A 21,260-nucleotide genomic window follows, 5' to 3' on the forward strand; every position below is an offset into this window, starting at 1 on the left:
ACTTTGTATAGTTCATTGATAAGGTGTAGCAGTGTTAGATCAATGCCCCAAGATGTTACCTTTTCCCATAATCGGGCTCTATGGACACGATCGAACGCACATGAATAATCCACAAAAGAAAGATATAAACGAATGCCAGGCTTTTTCTCAAACTCTGCTAGTATTAATTTGATAGCCCATATACAATGCTGCAACCCTTATGGAAAACTGTTTGGGTCATATCGAGCAATCCTCTATTCCTCACACCACCCGTTAAGCTCTTTTAAGAGTATTTTTGCAAATATTTGCTGCTGGCGTCCAGCACCGCCAGCAGTCTAATCCATAGGGTCATCTCTTGGGCCTTTCTTATGGACTGGTATAAGGTTAGAAGATCGCTGGGATATTACCGTGCTTCATAACAACCTTAAAGGCTTGGCAGAAGAACTTCGCCCACAGCACCAGTTCGTTTTTAATCACAGCGTTTGGAAGGCTGTCCGGTTCTTGTGCTCTAGAGGACTTTGATTTTATAACTATTTGGTATATGTCGTCCTGATCAGAAGCCAGTTGACCTAGTCCTATGTGTTCCTGCTCTGTGTGAGCTTGCTCTGTTCTTTCCACATCTGTGCCATACATTTCTTCAATATACTGTACCCAAGAAGAATCTGCGATGTTAAGCATTTGCCGTGGAACACCTATCACTATGTATGAGTGGTATAGTTTCCAAAAACTCTTGCCATCTTTGGCCCTGATCAATCTGTAAGCCATCTTCAAATTATTTTAATTTTTAATTAGCTTATGTTGTTTTAAAAGCGATTTCTATTTGGTCTGCAGTTTTTTCAGGGCTAACACCTTTTCCTCATACTTAAGCGTTTTTGCTTTTTCGATGAGACGGAAGTTCTATGATGTTGCTTCTTTATTTTATGACTTATTACGTCGGATATGGTGTGTTCTCTTATCTAGCTGTACAACATCAATGATCTTTTGCGCCAGGTCAGGCATGTCTTAGAGCATGAAACAGCTCTGAAAACATTTCATTGGGCAAATCAATGTTTTCCACAATCCATCTTATCTGATTTCCTTGTGGATTAACTGTTGCTGGGAGTGGGAGTGGTAAAGTGGCTGACATGACCGCATGATCACTTATGTTATTAAGCTTTACCTCTTACTTTAGACTTCCGTTTACTTGTTTTTTCTGTTGCAAAGATGGCATCTAGACAGGATGATTGCCCTCTACCTTGCCAAGTGTGAAGACTCAAGAGTTCAGTACCAACAGTCGGCACCAGTGGATACATACTGAACTCGTTCAGAACTACTGACTACATTTTTCCCTTTCTCCAGGAGAATGGAATGCCTTCTACTACACAAATTCAATCCCGAGATGTCCCAGTCTCCAGTTCTTCCATTGGTAAGTGGGCATTAAAATCTCCCGCTAACATCACAGCCCTCTCCCCAGACGTCTCCTCCACAAACCATTGCATCAATTGCTTGATCACGGCCTCCAATAGGTCATTGGTGGAATTTCCATCTAGAGGGTCGTATAAAGTCATAATCAACGTTTTAAATCTGGCAGTGGGGAAAATTGCTGATTACAACGGAAATCAGATTACTCAAAGTATTTCCACATTCATAAGTGGTCACCTCGTAATTCGTTCTTGTTCCTATGCACAGGCCACCTAACTGGCACAATTCCCATAGCCCACGTTTCCTGTAACAGAAAATGTCTACTGAGTTCAATAGAGACCAACCCTCCGGTTTTGAGATAAAAAGAGTGGAAAGCCGCTGTATTCCAAGACAAGTTTGGTTCCACATTTTGTCGTGCTAGGTCAGTGGTTTATGTTCTGCGCATGTCTGTAGGCATAGTCTTCACCATTTCCTTGCTTATGTAATTGGATGTTGCTTTGATGTGCAGGGTATAGTGGTGACATATGTTTTTGCATTAACCTGCTATCAAAACTCATCTGTGCAAACTGTTCACAATAGGCCATCATATGCTGGACAATAATTGGTGAAATAAACGTTGCAACAACCCAATTACTGCTGCTTCCGATCTTTCGCAAGTCCACCTTCCTAATGTCTCCTGATGTTACTATTTGTAAATCCGGCATCAAGTGCACCAACTGCAACAAGTTGGAGCGATTTAGGAAGGGGCTATTATTGTAAGAAGCGGTTTCCATTAGCAGTATAGAGTTTGGAGGAAGCCAAGTGTTCTGTTAAGGTTAGGATACTTCATTCTGTGGTTTAGCTCCAACCCTGCTATACCAACTATCTGTTTCTGTAGGATATCTTTGGTGGCTTACATTAACATGTGCCACTTTCAATAGGTTTGTACTCAAGCTTTGGGTTATAGTCCTGCCCCCTGTCAACCTCACTTTGTGTTGACAGGGGGCAAGGTCTGTCACTTTGGTCTGTTTCAGGGTGCTATTTTTACTAGCCAATGAGTGAGAGGACTTTCCAACATTTGCAACAACCATTTGCAGTTCTGACTATCTCTACTGGTCTAAGCCATTTGTCCAGGATCTGGTTCTGGTATGCTTTATGTAGTGTTGAGTTTTTGCCTATGTTCATACTGGTTTGTAATATTAAATAGCAATCTTTTCCTTTGACACATATGAGCCCAGTATTTGTGCTCTGTACCAGAGCCTGGCTATTCAGCCTTTCTTTTTTGTTCTTATTCTCTTCACCTCCCTCCTGCTGTCTAGTATGTATCTGCGTCTTCTTTTGCCTTCGGCATTTGTTAACAGTTTTGATTGTGGATGTGTTTTTGGCAACACCTCCACATTCACTTCTGCTTCTACATTTGCGCCCTCATTTGTGTTTTGTCTGCTAGAAGGCAGTGTCAGCGGTGTACCGTAGTCGGAGAGCAATGACAAATCACATCCCTGATCCTCGTTATTGTACAGCAACAGGGCTGGCGTCCCCTCACTATTTACTAATATAATGGCTACCACTCGTGCCAATATAAATGTCATGTCCCGTTGTTCTTGCACGAGTGTGTTACACAAGGCGAATATGGCATCCATGGTAGCTGTTAGCGCCTGCCATTTAGAGATATTCAATCAGGGCCGCCTTCTCGGGAATATCTACCACTACTAGGAGTGGTTGAAAAGTCACTAGTGAGTGACTCCTCAGAGGATGAACGCAATCTTTCCAGATCTGCCGTTTGCGATAGGTTTGTGTTTGCAGTCCCTCCGAGGTCTGTGGTCTCATTGTTAAGGGCTTCACTTGTGTTTTGCTGCAAGTTCATACATACTTTCAATATGTCTATGCTCATAGATGGGGTAGGAGAGGTATCTTCAATTATAGTTACGGCCAGACGTTGACTCACTTTTTGCTTTTTTCCTACCGGCGAAAAAAAGCCTGTGATCTTAACTGGTCTCAAATTGTTTGTACGGGTGCCAGCTTTTCTTTTCCTGTTTAAAGTTGCCTCAGTTCAGGAGGCTTTAACAACTGTGGGTCCTCTGATCCGTGTAGTTCCCTTTGTCCTATCCAAACTATTCTAGACGCTGTTTATGGGACTTGGCTTCTGCGCTCCCGGCAGTTTCCCAGAGTTTTGTCGGAGCTGCTTTTATCGAAAAATCCGTGAACGTTTTCCGCGATCTTAATACGGTTCGGTGGGCCCTCTTTTTTTCCCGCACATTGCAGGCAAGCTGGGTTTGTTTATGTTTTTTCTACGCCCCCAGGCCAGAATTAACATACTTGTTCTCCTTACCATGTTGCTGTAACAACTTCAATAAGGTTAAATAAAGCGTAATCAGAATGACTGGATGTTCCCTTGTGTTGCTCGCACTGCTAGTTTGCTGAAGTCTCCATGCAATTTCTCAGCCGGTGTTCACTGTACCAAAAGTTCCTTTCCGAATATGCATTACCTGTTTCCACGACACCGCACAGCCAGACCGGACTGCCCAGACTGCCTCTCTGCTCAGCGGGACAAAGGTGTTTGTGTAACATAGCTCCTCTTCCAAGAATTGTAAGCAACAGACTGCTCCCAAGAAAGTGACTGCCCAGACTGCCACTCTCCTCCACTCCGCTCCGCAGGACAAAGGGGTTTTTGTAACACAGCTCCTCCTCCAAGAATTGTGTACTGTTTAGTAAATTGTAGATGCCTTTAAAACTGAAGGAAAGCATGACTCCACAAAAAAATACCAAAATGAGCTAAAAAGAGTTCCCCATGTTCAGAATACAAAAAATGAGAGAGTGGAAAAAGGTTCCCACTCACTCGGGAGAATCAGTCAAAAAAATCCAAAAGTGCTGTAAAAAGTACCGGGGGACTCACAGGTCTAGAGAATTTCGCACACAGAAGGAAATATACTCTAACAAGCTAAGAGGAACTACTATTGACACCAAAGGCCAACTACTGCCATACAGGCACATCTATGTGAAATTAACTCTATATGTTTCTGAATGTGTATAAACAAATCTGGAGGTCATTTAAGGCATAGTTGGTCATGTGTCACGCACTAGGAGTTATTGTTTGCATCTGATATAGAATCATTATGTACATGCTCCTCAATTATAAGAGTTAGTACCCAATTACTTGGTGACAACGCATACCGAGGAGATGCTTCTGACAATGCCCACAAAAGTGTAAATGATATCATGACGGTGTGTAAAAAGTGTAAATATGCACATCAAGTTTGGACTATTAGTACCAACAAACCATGAAATAACAAATCTTTTGTTAAATCTGAAATTGTGATCTAGAGATGAAAACATTTAACTGTTGGAGCATTCAGCTGTCCTGGTGACACCTTTGCCTGTGACATTACATGATTCATTGAAGGGATGTTTTGATTCATAAGCAAACTGGTACAATCTTTCACATGCATCAAAGGGTATAACAAAGATGCCATAAATGTCTTAGGAAATACCTGTGCTTTGGGCTGTTCCGGCTGCTTCATGGACTTGCTCTTTTCAATCTTGCACAGCTGCGCTTTGGCCTTTTTCAGGAGTGTTGCCACTCGCTTGTCTGTCATAGGAAGCTTATCAACCTGAGCCAACATGGAGCTTATAGAGGGCTGCACATGTCTGATGACGCTGGATGCTGGAGGGGTGAAGCCAGGCGATTTTTCTACAGAGGGGGCAGTGAGGTGCTGCTCCTGCGAGAACTTGCCTAACCCTACACGAACCTTCTTAGATATTTTGGTTTTTGCAGCAGAAATGTCAATGAGCGCTGGCCCAGTGGGAATGATGTCCACCACTGTGTCTGCTGCCTTCTTTCTCCCCGCAGTTTTTTTCATGAATGGGGAAGCAGAGGCATCGTAGGTGTTGACCCTTTCTTTGGATGCTCTGCTGATTGGGAGATGCACAGCATTGCCATGCATTTCTGAGCCCTTCCTCTGCTTATCTTTGCAGGACTCTCGCTTGTTCTCCTTTTCCTTGGACCGTTCTCTTTCCCTGCTCTTCTTCTCTAGGCCCCTGCCTGGCTCCTTTTCCTTGGACAACTCGAGTGGTACATCCTCATTGTGTCTCCCTTTTTCTGTTTGGGGTCTGGATGGGAACCAGGGGAAGAGCGGAGCTGTACTTTTGGACGAGAAAGTTTCTGTTGGAGTGCTAGTCTGCTTCCTCAGTCTTGGACTCTTCTCTGTAGATTCCCCAGATGGTGAAAGTGGAGAGGAAGAAAATGTGAAAGTTGAGTTTAAGGCACTGGTGGTCAAAGAGCTAACAGAAATGCTAGTCAACGAGGAAGAGATAGGTGACTGCGGGGTGAGAGAAGACAGCTCTGAGTTACTAAACCGTCTGCTTCTTGTCCTCATGGAGTGTGAAGGAGACCTGGCCTCAGACCTTATCGGACTGAACACTCTCCTGTTCTTTCTCCTAGAACATACCCCAGAAGCAGATCCAGCTAAGCGGCCAACAGCAGAAGGAAGGGTTACAGATTCAAAGATCCTTGAGTGAGCTTCACTCGGTGTGAACCTTGGTGCCCTAAGCAGTGGGCTTCTTTTGTGCAGATCGTACCTCTGTCCACCATGAAGATGAGAAAACAAACGTCCAGGCCCAACAGCACCATGCGGGGAGAAGCCAGAAGCTGATGCCAACCCAACATCTTCTGCAGTCAGAGGTGGGGGTCTAAAATTATCAAATATCGGTTTGCGAATAAGCCCTTCTTTGGCATACTTTGCTGAGGAGAAACACTGCAAATCCGACCGTGAACGCTTCAATGAGGTCCATTTGAAGGTTGGTTCTCGAAGAATGGATCGTCGCTTCTCGTGCATGGGCAGAGCTGAAGACATAAAAGAAGAGGTCAGTGGTATAGTTGGAGGCATCAGCCAAGGAGTGTGGTCAGAGAGGCTGGAAGCATGGTGAAGGGCTGGTGTAGGAGTCAGCAAAGGGGGAGGTGGAGAGGAGGAGGCCTGCTGCTGAGATGATACCTGTACGGAGGCTAACCTTTTAGCTGCACGCAAACCAAAACTTCTTTCTGGAATTGCAAGCCTTCTGCTTCTGCGCTCACAGCTCTCTGCTTCTGAAGAGGGTGGTTGAGGCATTGGAAGGTGTGCATCGGGAGTGTGGCTTCTCTCCTCTGAGAGGGCCTGCAACTCTTCTGATGCCTGAGAGTCTGTGGACGTATCAACGCTGGGACTGCTAGACCTAGAGTCATCGGAAGAAAGTTGAGAGGAGTGCTGGGAGAGTGCACTGGACTTCTCACTGGATCCGCAGGAAGCAGTGCTGAACCGGCTATTTGGGGTGGACTCTAGGCGGGTTATTTTAACTGGGGGATCATAGTCCTCATCCTCAATAAACCTCTTGGGGGTCTTGATGATCCGTGAGGATATAGCACTAACCACAGGCATGATGAACTGACGGATGTGCTTAACTTGTGTCCGTCCCTTACGGCCCTGCAGCTTGGCAGCTTCTTTTTCAATCTTCTTTTGAGCTCCCTTTTTAGCTCTCTGCAAGAGCTGCTTTGCTATGGTGGCATCTGTCCTTTTAGTTGAGGGGATAATCCGGACAGGTTTAACCCTGCGTGGGCTCTGCCTGAAAGCCGCTTTTGCCTCCTTTGTGAGGGATGCTTCCAACTCCTTCTCTTTCCGAGGCCTCTGGGTTTTCTCCAACTGAGGGGTAACAACAGTATCTGCAGAGGCATCTTTCAAGCGTGTGGAAGATGGTGGCCGCCCTCGCCGGCGAACAATGGGGACTGCACTCTTCCTGCCGATCTGCAATTTACCTGTCTTAAATTTGGACTTCAGAGGAGATAGTTTTCCAGCCCGTATCTTTTTGATTTTGGCTGCATGCTGAAATGCTGTTGAGGGAGTGTCATTCACGTTCTTAAAGTTCTGCCTATCCTCCTTTTTCTTCTTCAGCAGTTCCGGGGCATCCTTCTTTTGGGATAATTTGAATTTAACATTGTGCACGATGGGAGGTCGGCCACGTCGCTTTTCACCTGGTTTTGCTTCTGCTTTCTTAACTTTCTCCACTGATTTTGATTCAGGTTTGGTCGGAGGGGGGAGGGTGGCAGAGGGTTTCGAGGACACAGATGAACTCTGAACTGTGCTGGCTCTTGGTCTTCCGCGGGGCTTCCGTAGACTGGGCGTAACTGCAAGAAATGGAAAACAATGAACAAATTAAATCCATGACAAAAGATCTATTGTCCCTTTCATGCATCAGTTAAACGCTCATCACATTGAACAAAAGTGAAAAGACAATGGCAAAGCTGGGAACAAAGAAGATCCATTTGCAGAAAAAATATGTAAGACTTTTTGAGCTCCGATGAACCACAGTGCAGTGTCCACGCTTCTGAGTCAAATCCAAGTTGTAAAAGCCAAGACTAATCAAATATATTTTCAGTTTTAAACAAGATTAATTTCCGACCACTGAGTCAATTCCCAGCTTAGACTATCAATGGAGTCCCGCCTATTTTACTTTAATCCTAACTTGAACTAACCCAAGAAGCAGAAGAGTCCAAAATCCTGAACTTAGAGAAGGGTTTTGACCAAGGAATGAAGTCTCCTGGACTGTATTCCCCACTCAGTTATCCACTCTTTAGAACTGGGCATTTGGGAAAATTGGCCCTAAAACACATGCTTTTGAAGCACTGATGCTCACTTTGGTTACAACTGAATTCTGAACCCTGCTTTGCTTTGGACAATGCCGCCTGGACAGTGTTAGGGTCATTAGGAGTATGCAGATCCGGAATTAACGTGCCAGTAATTCTGTTTACCAGCACATTTCTGGACCGGCATACTCCGGAGTTTGCCGGTGAGGCAGCTGGATTTACCTCCAGCCAAAAGCTTGAGGTAAATCTGGCTGACTCCCGAGGCAGGCAAGAAGGCATCCTCCTTGATCAGCCCCTACCCCTGAGCCCCAAACGCTGCTGGAGCAGCGCGCCAGCATACACCGTCAAGGTAAGCCCTTCAGGGCTTATGATAGCATTTCTGGGGGAGAAAAATAAAATAATCGAAAATCGCAAAATTAGCGCTGCGCTCCAACTTTAATTACTAAATCAGCCTCCTCAATCTTTGAAATGATAGTGCACATGTGGGGCAGCTCACTTTGATCCAGTTTCTCCTTGAAGCAGCCAGCTTGGCTATTTATCATTTATTAAGCAAAGACGTTCAAGATGACTGCCTCCTCCTCGTGCAGAGGAGTTGATGCTCCACCAGGCAGACCCCCTCTCTGATTGTGCAACAGCATCCCGATATCACCCAATCCCGTGTGCTGGCAAGCGTAAGCCGTCCCCTGCCCCAAGGCCCTGCAGTAAGGTGCCTGTCTAAGGGATCCCACCTGCATTAACCCTGCAAACAATGAAGGCGCCTCATGATGCAGATGACCAGTACACACAGGCTTGGCACTCCCTGCCACTTGACTTGGGTGTGATGTCTGACCTTTTTCAACTGCCTCCTCCACTCACTATCTGAAACATAACTGTGCCTTCTTCAATCGGCCTTCCCTGGCTAACTTATTTTACCTCTTCCCTCCTTCACTGCATTGTGTGACTTATCTGAATTTCGAATTTGGGTGTGTGAATTTTTAACATCCTACACCCCACTGCTGCATTTGCATTGTGGGCCCTGCTTTGTATTTCGAATTTGGGTGTGTGCATTTTAACATCATGCACCCCACTGCTGCATTGTTTTTTTGTCCCACACTTGCAACTACTAGGCCACCTGGTAGCTTGGCTCGGACTGTGCAGTGCAACCACTGCTCTTTCCTTCAACTATCCTCTGCCACCCTAATGGCGCTTACTATCTCTACTATATTCTCTAACTGCTACACGATCACCTACCATCCCCCTCACAAAGTCTGGAAGAAAAAAAACAAAAAAGACATCCCGAGTACCAACCCTCGCCTACCCATTGCAGAAACCTACGTCAGCGCAACTTCCAGACAGGTCTTCTCTGTCCCCTCCTAGATCTATGGACACCTCATCTCATCTCCACTCTCCCTCCTTTCGCATCCTCTCCCATTAATGGTGGCCCAAAGTAGGAAGTCCTCTTAGCGGCTTCGCCTCATCGCGCTGCATCATTAATGTCTACCACAATGGCACTATCTTGGTTCAGGGGCATCAACCCAACCTAACTTCCTTCCCTCACCTGCCTCTCCCACAACCACTGTCTCTCCCCCTTCAACCGGTGGCCACACCCACTAAGCCAACAAACCCTCCGCCGACATCTGCCTCCTACTAGAAGATATTGACCTAGACATTCTCGCTCTCACTGAGACATGGTTCAATGCCAGCTCAGTCACTTCTTTTGACTCCCTTCTCCCCGATGGCTACAAGATTATTTCCAAGCCACGACCTAACCGTGCTGGCAGTGGGGTTGCCTTATCTTCCCCAAGTGTGTTCCTTGCTCCCTCATGCCCACCCAGCCTTACTCTTCCTTTGAGAGCCTGGAGTGCAAGTTGGTCATCTCTCCCTCTTCCTCTCTGGCCATTGCCACCATCTACAGGCTACCCCGGTGCTACCACTCTGTTCCTCTCTGAATGGGCTGATTTCTGCTCCTCTTACCCACCTCCAAACTCCTCATCTTGGGTGACTTCAACACCCACTTGAACTCCTCCGTCACAACATCTACTCTCTTCCTTGACCTCTGCAACTCCCTCTCCCTCTCCATTCTCCCTTCTGGTCCAACACACAAGGCTGGACACACTCTTGACACCCTCATCCACTCTGATCTTTCGCACTGCCCCCCCCGATCACACCTCTCTCCTGGTCAGACCACTCTCTGCTATCCTCTTACCTGGGTCCCCTCGGCCCTCTGACCGCACTTCCTCCCGTCCTGCCAACCGCGTTCACGAACATCCGTCCGATGAAACAAGTGTCAGCTGCTGCCTTCACATCCACCTTCATCCGCCCCACCCCCGATTCTACCTCTGACTCTGCTCTCAGCAAACTCCATCTGGCCATTACTAACACTCTGGACCTTCTTGCCCCAGTTGTGAGGATACGCCTGAAACCTGCCTCTAAGATTGACACCTGGTACGATTCCGAACTTGCAGCCCTGAAACCCAGTGCAGAGCTGCGGTACGGAAATGGCAAACCTCAGGCTCACCCTCTGACAAACTGGCTTGCCACCTGCTTCAAAGGCAATACAGACTCTCCATCCGTGCCAAGAAAAGGGCCACATCCAGGCACGAATATCTGGTGCATGCAACCACTCAGCTGAACTCTTTAAACTCTGCAGGAAACTAGCCAACCCTTCCGCAGTCTCTGCCTCCCCTCTTCCTTCCCATGCCCTCTGCAACGCACTGGCCACACACTTCACCACAAAAACTCTGGACATCCTGGGCACCCTTGCTGCCCTCTCCTCCAGCCCCTCCCCAACCCCCTGGCCTCTCATGGCCTCACACCCTCCTTCCTCCTCTCTCTCCTCCTTCTACCGTCACACCCGATGAGGTCACCAGAGTGGTCCACTCCAGAAGGACAACATTGGCTATCTTGCCCCCGCTCTTGCTGATTTCTGCAATCACTCTTTCGCTACTGGATCTTTCCCCTCCTCCCTTAGGCACTCCCTTGTGCGCCCCCTCCTGAAAAAACGTTCAGCAGCCCCTACTTGTCCAGCTAACTACCACCCTATTTCTATCACCCCTTTCCTTGGGAGACGCCTGGAGAAGTTGGCATTCTCCCAACTTACCTCTCACACTGAACTTGTTGGCGGTCTCCACGGCAATCAATTTGGATCCTGAGCATCGAGAAGCACCGAAACTGCTCTTCTGAACACCCGTGAAGAACTGCTTGCATCTCTGGATTCTAACTCTACAGCTGTCCTCATTCTACTTCATCTCCCCTCTGCCTATGACATGGTCAACCACTCCATCCTCATAAAACGGCTCCATGATACCCTAGGTATCTAGGAGCGGGCCATGGACTGGCTGACCTCCTTCCTAACTGACTGCCCGTCCCAAGTTATTCTGGGCACCTTCTCCTTGCCTACCTCCTTATCTACCCGTTGTGCCCCCCAGGGCTCCAACCTCTCCCCCTGACTCTTTAACGCTTACCTTGCTCCGCTGGCATGCATCATTTCTTCCTTCTCCCCCAACTTCCAGTGCTACGCAGATGACACCCAACTCTTCTTCAAACTTCCTGCTCACCCTCTTGCTTCTTCCATCATCCCGGATTGCCTATCTGCTATCCAGTCCTGGTGCACTTCCAATGATCTCTGCCTTAATGCCAGCCGACTGAGATCCTTCCTATTGGGACCCCTGCTCCCTCTTTCTTCCCCATACTCTGGCCATCCTCTATGGGCTCCTTCATCCGAAGCCAAAAACCATGCAGTCATCTTCGACTCCTCTCTCTCCTTCCTCCCTTCCTCACATCCAGGACATTGCCAAGAAGTCCAACTTTCAACTCCTCCTTCTCAAAGGAATTCTCCCTTTTCTCACTTTTCCCCAGAAGCTCAATGCTACCAGAGCTGTGGTTCTCTCTAGGCTTGACTACTGCAACAGCCTACTCTTGAACCTCCCCTCTTCCTCTCTATGACCCCTCCAGCTAATCCAGAATAGGGCAGCAAGACTTATCCTTGGCCTCAAGCCCAGGCGCTGCATCTCTCCTGCCCTTAAATCTCTTTACTGGCTCCCGGTTGCTGCACGGATTAAATTCAAATCCCTCTGCATCATCCACAATGTTGTCTGGGGTCAGGGACCACGCTATCTGCACCTTGCGATCACTAAATATTCTCCCGCTATACCTCTAGTAGCAACTCTCTGTGTTTGAAGCCTTTTCACTAAAGAGGGGGCCGGAGGACAATCTCTTGCTTCAGCAGGTTCCCTCTTGTGGAACAGCCTCCCCCTTCCTCTTCAGCCAGACCTCAAATTCCAGAAACTCTTCAAGGCTTTCCATTGTACTTCCTCCTTCCCTTCTTCCCATCTCTGCTAATCTCACAGTCACTTCGATTGGTAACCATGCTAGCACTTACTATACTTGGCACCTACATCTGCTGCTCACCCATGACATTCCAGCACTTACTCCCACCTCCCCTTTTCTCTCTCTGCACTTGCACATTCTGAATACACACAAGGCATAGTAGGTTTGTCTTCATCCTCCAGTTTATATATTTTTTCAAACCCATGTTCCCTCCCTGTTGCCATGTGGGCGCTTTGAAACACAAGTCACTTGTTGTATAAGCACCTAACAAATGCACAATAAAAAAGAAAAAAGAGAAACAGCCAGTATTAACCAGTGCTGGTAATACCGAAAATCCTCCCATGGAGTCATGGAATGTGGATTTACCGGTATTCTGTAATACCGTTTGCCAGATTTACTGGCGGGATTAGTGTCAGAAGCATCTATACACTGGAACACCCACTCCTTTTCTCTCTTTCACTGGACCAACACATTATGTTATCTCCTTCTCCCTCTTCTTTTAACCCCACGTCTCATTTTCCCTCCTCAGTACTGTGAAATTGCTTCAGGATGAAGTACATAAAATACAAGCTACCAACATACCTCGACCAGATACATAATAACCTAGTAGTAATCTAATATAGGGCCCATTTTTACATGCCTACAGATAAGTTTGAGCTGTGAGATTGTATGTCACTACACACACGTAGAACCTTCTACTTAGGTACAGCTAGTAATAGGTAATTCATTGGAAGAGTATGTGGCATCCATGACCCTAGATTGCTAATCCCACCTTGTTCACGACAATATCACACATCTCCCAACCATACAAGGGTGTACTCATGTTAGCACCCCTCAAAGTACCAGTATCTAGAGAAAGTGTCAGTGTCTACTGCACTGAACGGTTTTGTCACAGGGAGCCTGAGGACCACCATGTGCAATCAGCTCCGTGCCATAACGCCCACAGTGCAAATCCAAGATGGCAGCACCCTGACAATCTATCTGAACCCAAGTCTGTGCAAAGGTGAGGAGATTCGAGTGCCAGACATACACAACCAATCTAAAGGCCCTAATCTCATTTCGAATCTTTGGAAACTGCTACCCTTGTCAACTGGCATATAACCCGCCCACAAAGAGTACAAAGAGGGGAAGCTGATTAAGAACAATGTGTGTGTTTGGAGTCTGAGCAAGAGAGTTTGGGGCATGCTGTAGCAGAGCTTAAGAGCAGAGAGGGTTGGATTAGGTTGCTGGAGAGAGGAAATCATAAGGAAAGAGAAGGAGGGTTGAAACTGCCAGGGGTAGGTTGGAGAAAAGAGCATCAGGAGGAGAGAGGATGAGGATAAGAGGGGTCAGGAGAAGGTGGGAGGGAAAAGCAGGAGGAGAGATGATGAGGGCCAAAATTATCAAGAGCAGGCGGAGAACACCAGGAGGAAAGATGCACAGAGGAGGAGGTTTGCCAAAGAGTGCAGTTTACCCTGACAGCTGTGAGGCAACTTGGAGTATTGTACTGTAGCATTGTATTGTAGTGTAGTCATTTATATAGCGCTATTTCCCCATTTGTATGGCCTCAATGCGCTTTGTGGTTGGAATCCCCTTGGGGACAGAACTCCATGTATGGGAGATTCTAAGAGTTTACTTTAAGATTCTGCCCGGCTAGGACTTAGGAGGGCGTGCATTCTGCCAGGCTAGGACTTAAGAGGGCTGGCTGGGTCCCAGCAAGCAGCCCAGAGGTCAGGCATGTGGGTGGGTGCTGTCAGCGTTTAAGATCGAGTGCTAGTGCAGAAGAGACTGTGTGCCGAGCTAGACCGAATTTGTACGTAGGTTGGCGCTGTATACTAACGGCAGAGGTGTTGAGGCACGTTAGGGGTTTCAGTATGAAAGGCTATGCAAGCTGCTAGACCGGATTTGGCATAGCCATAGCTGCATTCTATAGGCATGGATGGGTAGCTGTGCCTGCGGCATGTGTCCACAGACGTGGTGCGATTTATACATACCTTAGACTCTGAAGGATTTTATTTTTTTTCAGTGTCGTTTTCTTGGGTCTCCTTCTGGGGGGTTATCCTACTACCTTTGAAAAGGGACCTGGCTGGTGGCCTTCTTGGAGTCCAATAGGTACATATATTAAATAGACCTTGACATCTGTAGCCTAAAACCAATGGTATTGTTTCCCGTCCCCAATGGAAAGAACAGTCTAAGTGCGTCTAAGTGCATCCCTATTCATACCCCCAAAAGACATTAAAAGTGTGTTCCATGCCCAATAGCCCGGATTGAACTGGCGCATTTCCTCACTACCCCCAGTGAAGCCTATGGGTTCAGCGTTCTGAGTGCTTTGGTAAGCCCCTTGATATTAGGTATTTACATCCAGCTGAGTGTGCGACCATACCTGTCCTCAATTGAAACTGTTCCCGCTACCGTCGCAATCTCTAGTGGTCCGTCTGAACAAGCATTCTGTCCAGACACCTTTGAGTGGCCACATCTAAGGTGCAATCAGATTTACAGGAAGTGTCTGGTAACCAGTTTGCACCAGTTATAGAGTTGGTGGTCCAGTCAGAGGGAGGGCCAGGAGGGTGATGCATTATCGTCTGTAGGGGTGAAGAAGTGTAGATGTTTTGTTGTGTCTGGCCCAGTACTTGTGTGCAGGGGGCAAACAACGCATAGAGTGCAAGGGGTTTCAAGAGGAGGAAGGACAAAGCCAGGTTTTGAGGGCCTTTCTGAATGCGAGGTGATTGTTGATGCTGCGGATGTGGAGAGACAGAGGGTTCCAGATGGTGGGAGTGTCATGATGCATACCCCCGGGCACCCAAACCACGTCCATCAGCCCCGAGAGCTGGCACCATGTTGCCTTGAGAAACCCCAGCAACCCCTCCTAGGGGCTCTCTGGGTTCAGTCCTGGCGTTGCACACTTACCTGATGCAGACCATGCTGCAAGAGATCCAAGCCCATGTGAGGCCTGGAAGGGACTACTTTACCTTAGGGACTATTTTGTTACTCGGGTGTGGTTGGGGAGGAATACCTACCTGGGACTACTTTGGGGGCTATTTAAACCATGCCCGAAGAGCAGCACACGCTTCGTGTTATTCTGCATCCAGCAGCGTAACGTTCACCGTGCCAGCAGCAGCATCCAGCCTTCTGCCACACCCGCCTCGAACCTGGAACACCTAGAAAGAAGGAAAGAAGCAAAGGTTAGAACAAGAGTATTACCTGATTTCTTACCTGATCCCGGATTCATCGCATCTTCAAACCAGAGGAAAGACTTTGTTTTAAACGCGTCACATCGCCAACAGCAGCGTCGCGCCATACTCACCGTTCCACGCAGCATCTCTCCGATCCGGCGCTGTCTTCATCTTTACATCGCCGAATCCCGGCACCTAAGGGGGACAAGAAACAACAAGGTGAGCAGAGAGAACAGACACAGACAATCTCTTTAACCGCCATATGCTTACCTGATTTTACCGCCAGAGGTATTATTCATCAGCACGCCACATCTTCTTATGCCACACCTGTAAGAAAAGAAGAAAGCAGCAAGTTAAACCCTTGGCATTATTTACCAGACAGTGTTGGGTAACACAGACTTTTACCGGAGCGCTTTCAGCTGTCAATCTTCTTATTGGGTCAAGGCTGCAAGATAAAAGAGGAATTGGACAGGAGTGAATTCCAGACATTTTGAACTCTTACGAACTATATACTTACGGTTCTTCGCCAGGACCTTTTGGAGTCAGGATTCGTCTACAACTCTTCCAATATCTTCAGGCCAGTGAAGTAACTGGTCATCAACGCGTCCCTGCGTACTTCGCAGGATGGAGGGCTCATCCTTCAAGAATATAAGGTGAGATTGCAGAGAGGGCACTTCAGAGGTGATTAGTGGGGAGGACAGTGGGGGTGCTATCACTTGAATCCACAAGTGGCTAAATCCATCTCTCCACTTGCAGGAGAATATTTCTACGGGTCAAGCAGACAAGATTAGGAGGGCAGATCCAGTCAGTCATCGCTGCACTACGCATCACGTGGGTGGAGGCCGCAGCAGTCCGGGTCCGACCAACGCCCCTGTGGGGGCCAGTTGAGCGCAACAGGAAGCTTGGACGCAGAAAGAAGATCCGCCCAGTCTGGTGCAGTTGTATTGGAGGATAACTAGGAGAAATGCTGTGCCGGATCTGAGGGTCCTGGAGGGTTGTTAGCATTTGAGCTTGTCTTGGAGAAACCTGTTGCCGGTGTTGTGGATGGCACAGTGAGTAATGCACATGGCTTTAAAGGTAGTTCGTCGACCAATAGTGATCCGCAGACTAGGATTTCGGTTTTGCCAGGGTTGAGGATGAGGTCGTTGGTCGTCATCCAGTTGTCAATATCCGAGAGGCATGATGACAGATCTGGACGTGTGGAGCCTTGCGATTTTGGGATTTTAGGATTTTAAGGATGATCTGGGTATCGTCTGCGTAATTGTAGCAGGTGAGATTGTGGGAGCGTATGAGTGCAGGGAGTGGGCTGAGGAAGATATTGAAGGGAAGCGGCGGAGATAGGGATGCTCCATATGTGACCCCTTTAGATACTGGACGTAAAGTAGAGTTGAAAGGGTGGAGGAGCATGATTTGCAAGAGATTAGAGATGAATGAGAAGATCCATGTGAGTGCAGTGTCTATGATTCTTAAAGAAGTGAGAGAGGTGTAGAGGCAAACTCTAAGTCACCCAACGGTGAGCCTGGGAGGGAGGAGATACTAGAGAGTGTTGAGGAAGTGTAAATTAAAGAGTTGGAAAACAGGAAAAAACAGAGGACTAGGAAATGTTTGCTTACTAACAATCATGTGGCAAGTAATCAACAAGGGAAATGATAGTGAGCTGGTGGGCCAGAGAGCCAGGGAGGTGGGAAGGGCCGAGACACAAAGTCACTAGAGTGGCTAAGATTGCCTTTTGCTTAAGTAGGACTCTGAGCTGCTGTAAAAACCTGGTTCATATCTTCCAGCCTCCAGAGACGCAGCTGTCTTTTAGACTTTGGGCAACAGGTGGTGGTCTTTCCCGCTATATGCAATCTACAAAAGAGACAAAGAAGATACCAGGAACATTAAAGAAAGAAGGGAGGGGTCCCTTCAACACAGACATGTCGCTCTGGGTAGATCCCTGGGGGGGGCAGATTTAAAAACTAAATGTTCTTAATGTCAATTTTATTTTATACCTGTCAATCTATACACATGTTCCACAAGTCTGGTCAGATACACCAAGTCGTCGGGAGGAAGCAGGACCAGGACTTGATAAAGAACTGGAGGACTATCTTTTGTCTGTTTTTGCTGCTGTGATTACCAGCCCAGGAGACAATGATGCTTTAGGCCATCCCGAAGCTAACCCTGGAGAAACTTGCGTGACCTTTAGAGAAGTATAGTACTGTGAAAAGTAAACCATATTCTTGGAAATGTTCTTGCATCGAAAAGTTGAATTTAGTTCTTCACCTAGGAAAATCCCAAATAAAGAGATGTGGAAAGATGTTTTTTTGTCTGACCTTTACTTGATCCATATTCACTTTGTGACACACCACTTGCGAGACCCTACTCAAAGGGTCCCACAAGCCAACTGAAAACATTTGTGGAAGTCAGCTAGAAAGAAACTCAAACATTATATGTGGGAGGCTCTGCAAGAGGTACCGTCCTAGATAGAGGGGAACTTTTAGTCCTTCCAAGAAGTTAATAGATTACCAAGAAAGGATAAATGAGCAGCATCGTACCTCTATTGCGATGTCCAATTGCGAGTCGGACAAAAAGGAGATGCTGACACCAAGATGGCGCACAGCCTTTTTAAGGCCTTGGTGCAGGAAACACAAATAGGTTCAAAAGTGTAATTGTAGTCTGCTCCAATCCCAGCCAATTCGGAAGCCTGCTCCGATTTAATGCACAGCAGCAGCAGGTCTCCCGCTCATGAGCCCCATTTCATGCTCTCAGTTTGTAAAAGGATGGCCTGCCAAGAGGGCAGTGTGAGAATTAGGCGATGACTAGAGAGCGGCAAGCGGATAGAAAGCGTTGAGGGAGGTGTTCGAGAGGAACAAGGTAGAGAAAGTGGAGATGAGAGGCTTAAACAATTAAAAAGAATGGAAGGAGATAAAAGATCTAAGGCTGGAAGAAGAGCAGCAAGAGGTCAAACATATAAGGGGGAAGGAGAGAAGGTGAAACATAGAAGGAGAACAGCAGGAGAGCAGGCGGCTAGTGAAATATCTAGGCAGCAGGACAACATATAAGTAGAGAGGAGCAGGAGGTGAAACAGCTAGAGATAGTGGGAGAAGAGAAGGCAGAATTAAAAGGTCTACCAACTGAGGAAAAAGGGTGAACACTGTCATTGCAGCAGCAGCTTCGGTTCTTGCGGTGCTCGTTGACGATCGGTCAAAAACGTCCTGCAGACTGAGGCGTGCACTCGACGGATGTTCGTTGCTGCAAAGAGTTAATGAAGAACTTTGGCCCAGCAAGGGCATCGAGTCGTCAGGCGTCTCTGCGGTCTTCGGGTGGCGGGAAACCCACCAGCGGATCCTCCTCGGTCGTCAGCGGCCTTGACTTTCTCCGGCAGGACGAAAGCGGTCGGCGAGGATGAGCAAGGGAGTCCTTGTTTCAATGTTCTAAGGCAAAGGAGCACTGCGGCTCTGGTCGGTGATGGACTTCAATGTCTGGTTGCTTCACTTCGTGATTCCGCTGTGGTCCCATCTCCGGTCAGCAGCCTTTCGAGAGTCTGACGTCCAGCGAGCTTTGGCAAAGATCAGCTGGTGCACAATGGTCCCTCGTAGCTCGGGAAGAGGTCCCCTAACCAGGTCCTCTCTTGGATCAGTTCCTTGACAGTCTCGCAGCTTTCAGATCATCGAAGGACAGCAGCAGCAGCAATCCTCCTTCCAGTGGGCTTCAAGGTTAAGCACCAAGTATCAACTTAAGCTTCTGAACGAATTCTAGCAGTGAGAGGCCTCAGATATTGTTCTCCCATTCATTCTGCTGGGTCACACTCAGGCAACCAATCATTCAGAAGGGCATTCAGGCAGTGAAGCAGTCAGGCAGCCAATCAGGCTCACAGCGCATTCATGCCATTCTTCTCCATCCAGACACAGGACGCGGAATGTGGATTCGGACGAGCACTCTGCCATTCAGCACTCCACACTTCATTCATACCAGTTTCGGGCAGGGCTGCCTCAGTCATTGTAGCAACCACCAGATAATAGACACCCATAATACATTTTACAACAGCCACTGCCTCGCGGCAGAACTAAGGCCTTTTTATTCAACTAAGAAAAAACACAAGAAGCTAGAGGCTAAACTAACATAATGCCTTTTGATATATTTCTCCTGTAGACACCAAAAGAAAAATAAGAAAATGGGCTTTTCCGCGACGCCCCCACCTTGTCTACACCAGTATTTCCGGGTGATGTACAAGAATACATGCTAAAAAGACACGTGTGATTACCACTAGAAGATGCAGCTGAATAAACCGCTATGCAAAGTGTGAAAACGTAAGTGATACACAGCGCTTATTACTCAAACAAAAAACCAAAAAAATGAACAAAACCAGCAATAAATTGCAAGAGTGGACTTTTACAGTTCCAACTCTCTTTTGTAGGTAAAACACTGGAAGCTACAAATTAAATGCATCAGTGTGCGTGCTCAGACGTCCCGATAAATAATGTATGGACAACAGATCAGTGATAGGGTCGATTCGTCATAATAAAATATGAAGATCACCTTTGAACAAATGCTCTTCTTGGCATTTCAATGTCACTAAATCAAATTTTAGTGTACTATTTTTAAGATTAGAAAATCTACCAATGGGGAATGAAATTGAACTTCATGAATATATTGCCTTTGTCCTGAAGATGGCCCAATAACCAGATCAAGTGACAGCCCATGAGAAGGTGTAGCACACGTAAGGGCCGAAACATATGTCGACCATTAAGGGAACCTAAGATGTTTTTCCCTATCTCTTGTGCATAACTGAATAGTTGTTATGTTATCGAAGAAAAGCAAATTAAGTTACTCCATAAATGTAGAATAATGTATGAAAGTGGTGAATGACGATTAGAAAGTATTTCATTACATGTTTTTATTATGTTTTTATAAAAATGAAATAAAGAAAACTGTTTTGTAATAAAAGTTTTGTGATATAGAGAAATGCCTAAGTCGCTATAGGTGGTCTATCTACCCAATGATAGAGTCCGATCACTCAGCCTGTTGTACAGAAGGGTCCTCTAAAGAGGGGTAGTCAATCTGTCTCAGTTCTTGTTTACTCCAGCCAGTCTGGCCTGGACTTCCCAAGACCGCCATATATGGAACTTCCACCCCACAGTCAGTCAGGGGGAAGGGACAGAGTCAGGGCTTCCCGGGACTTCGGGAAAACAAGGTAACAGGCAATGGAAAGCAAGAGGCCAGAGGGGCCATGTTGTTTCCTATCAGGAATCAACTGATTCCAATGGCAGGGCCTGGGTATTGCAAAAAGGAGGCTACTCAGAGCACCTGTCAACTTCAACATGGAGCTGCCCCCAGCCCATACCCTGCTCTGTGGGCCACACACAGGTGCCCAAAACATACAATAGGAGTACAGGGTTGTACTCCGAACCATGCGTGCCATAAGGGTATCCCAAGGGTCTGTTCACCAAACCAAAAAGAGGAAGCGCTGCACCGCCAGGAGTCCCACATGAACGTCTGTGCGGAAAACAAGACGGTACACACATGATAAAGCAATAAAGGACAAGGATATGGAGGCCCTGTCCCTCCAATGCTTTTCCAGCATCACACCATCACGCTGTCCAAATTGCGCAAATGCCTTATGGTGGAACCTAAGAAGTAATGCTTACAGAAAGGCATGTGGTGTGGCCCACGTAGACGCCTTGCAGTAAATGCCTTTGTAAGGTCACAAAGTCTGCCTCTGGTCTGTCCAACTAGGTGTGAAGCTTCTTAAGAGGAGTACTCCCTGAAGTCGAGTTGACCACTTAGTAGTGGCCTTAGTTGTCTTCTACACAAAGAAATGACTGGCACAACAACAATCCTCTGTCTTTTCC

General features: G+C 47.1%; 1 protein-coding gene across 5 annotated transcripts in view; it reads right to left on the reverse strand.

Moving 5' to 3' along the window:
- KMT2A (lysine methyltransferase 2A) overlaps positions 1–21,260 on the reverse strand; it is a 2,049,111-nt gene that overhangs the window by 1,829,747 nt on the left and 198,104 nt on the right. For all 5 annotated transcript variants that reach the window (XM_069614436.1, XM_069614434.1, XM_069614435.1 and 2 more), the window contains exon 3: positions 4,848–7,510. In XM_069614436.1, coding sequence (XP_069470537.1) covers positions 4,848–7,510 — 2,663 coding nt within the window. The remainder of the gene's footprint in view (positions 1–4,847; positions 7,511–21,260) is intronic.

The sequence above is a fragment of the Ambystoma mexicanum genome, chromosome 9 (assembly GCF_040938575.1).
Source record: "Ambystoma mexicanum isolate Mex_15411 chromosome 9, UKY_AmexF1_1, whole genome shotgun sequence".
NCBI classification, from domain to species: Eukaryota; Metazoa; Chordata; class Amphibia; order Caudata; family Ambystomatidae; genus Ambystoma; species Ambystoma mexicanum.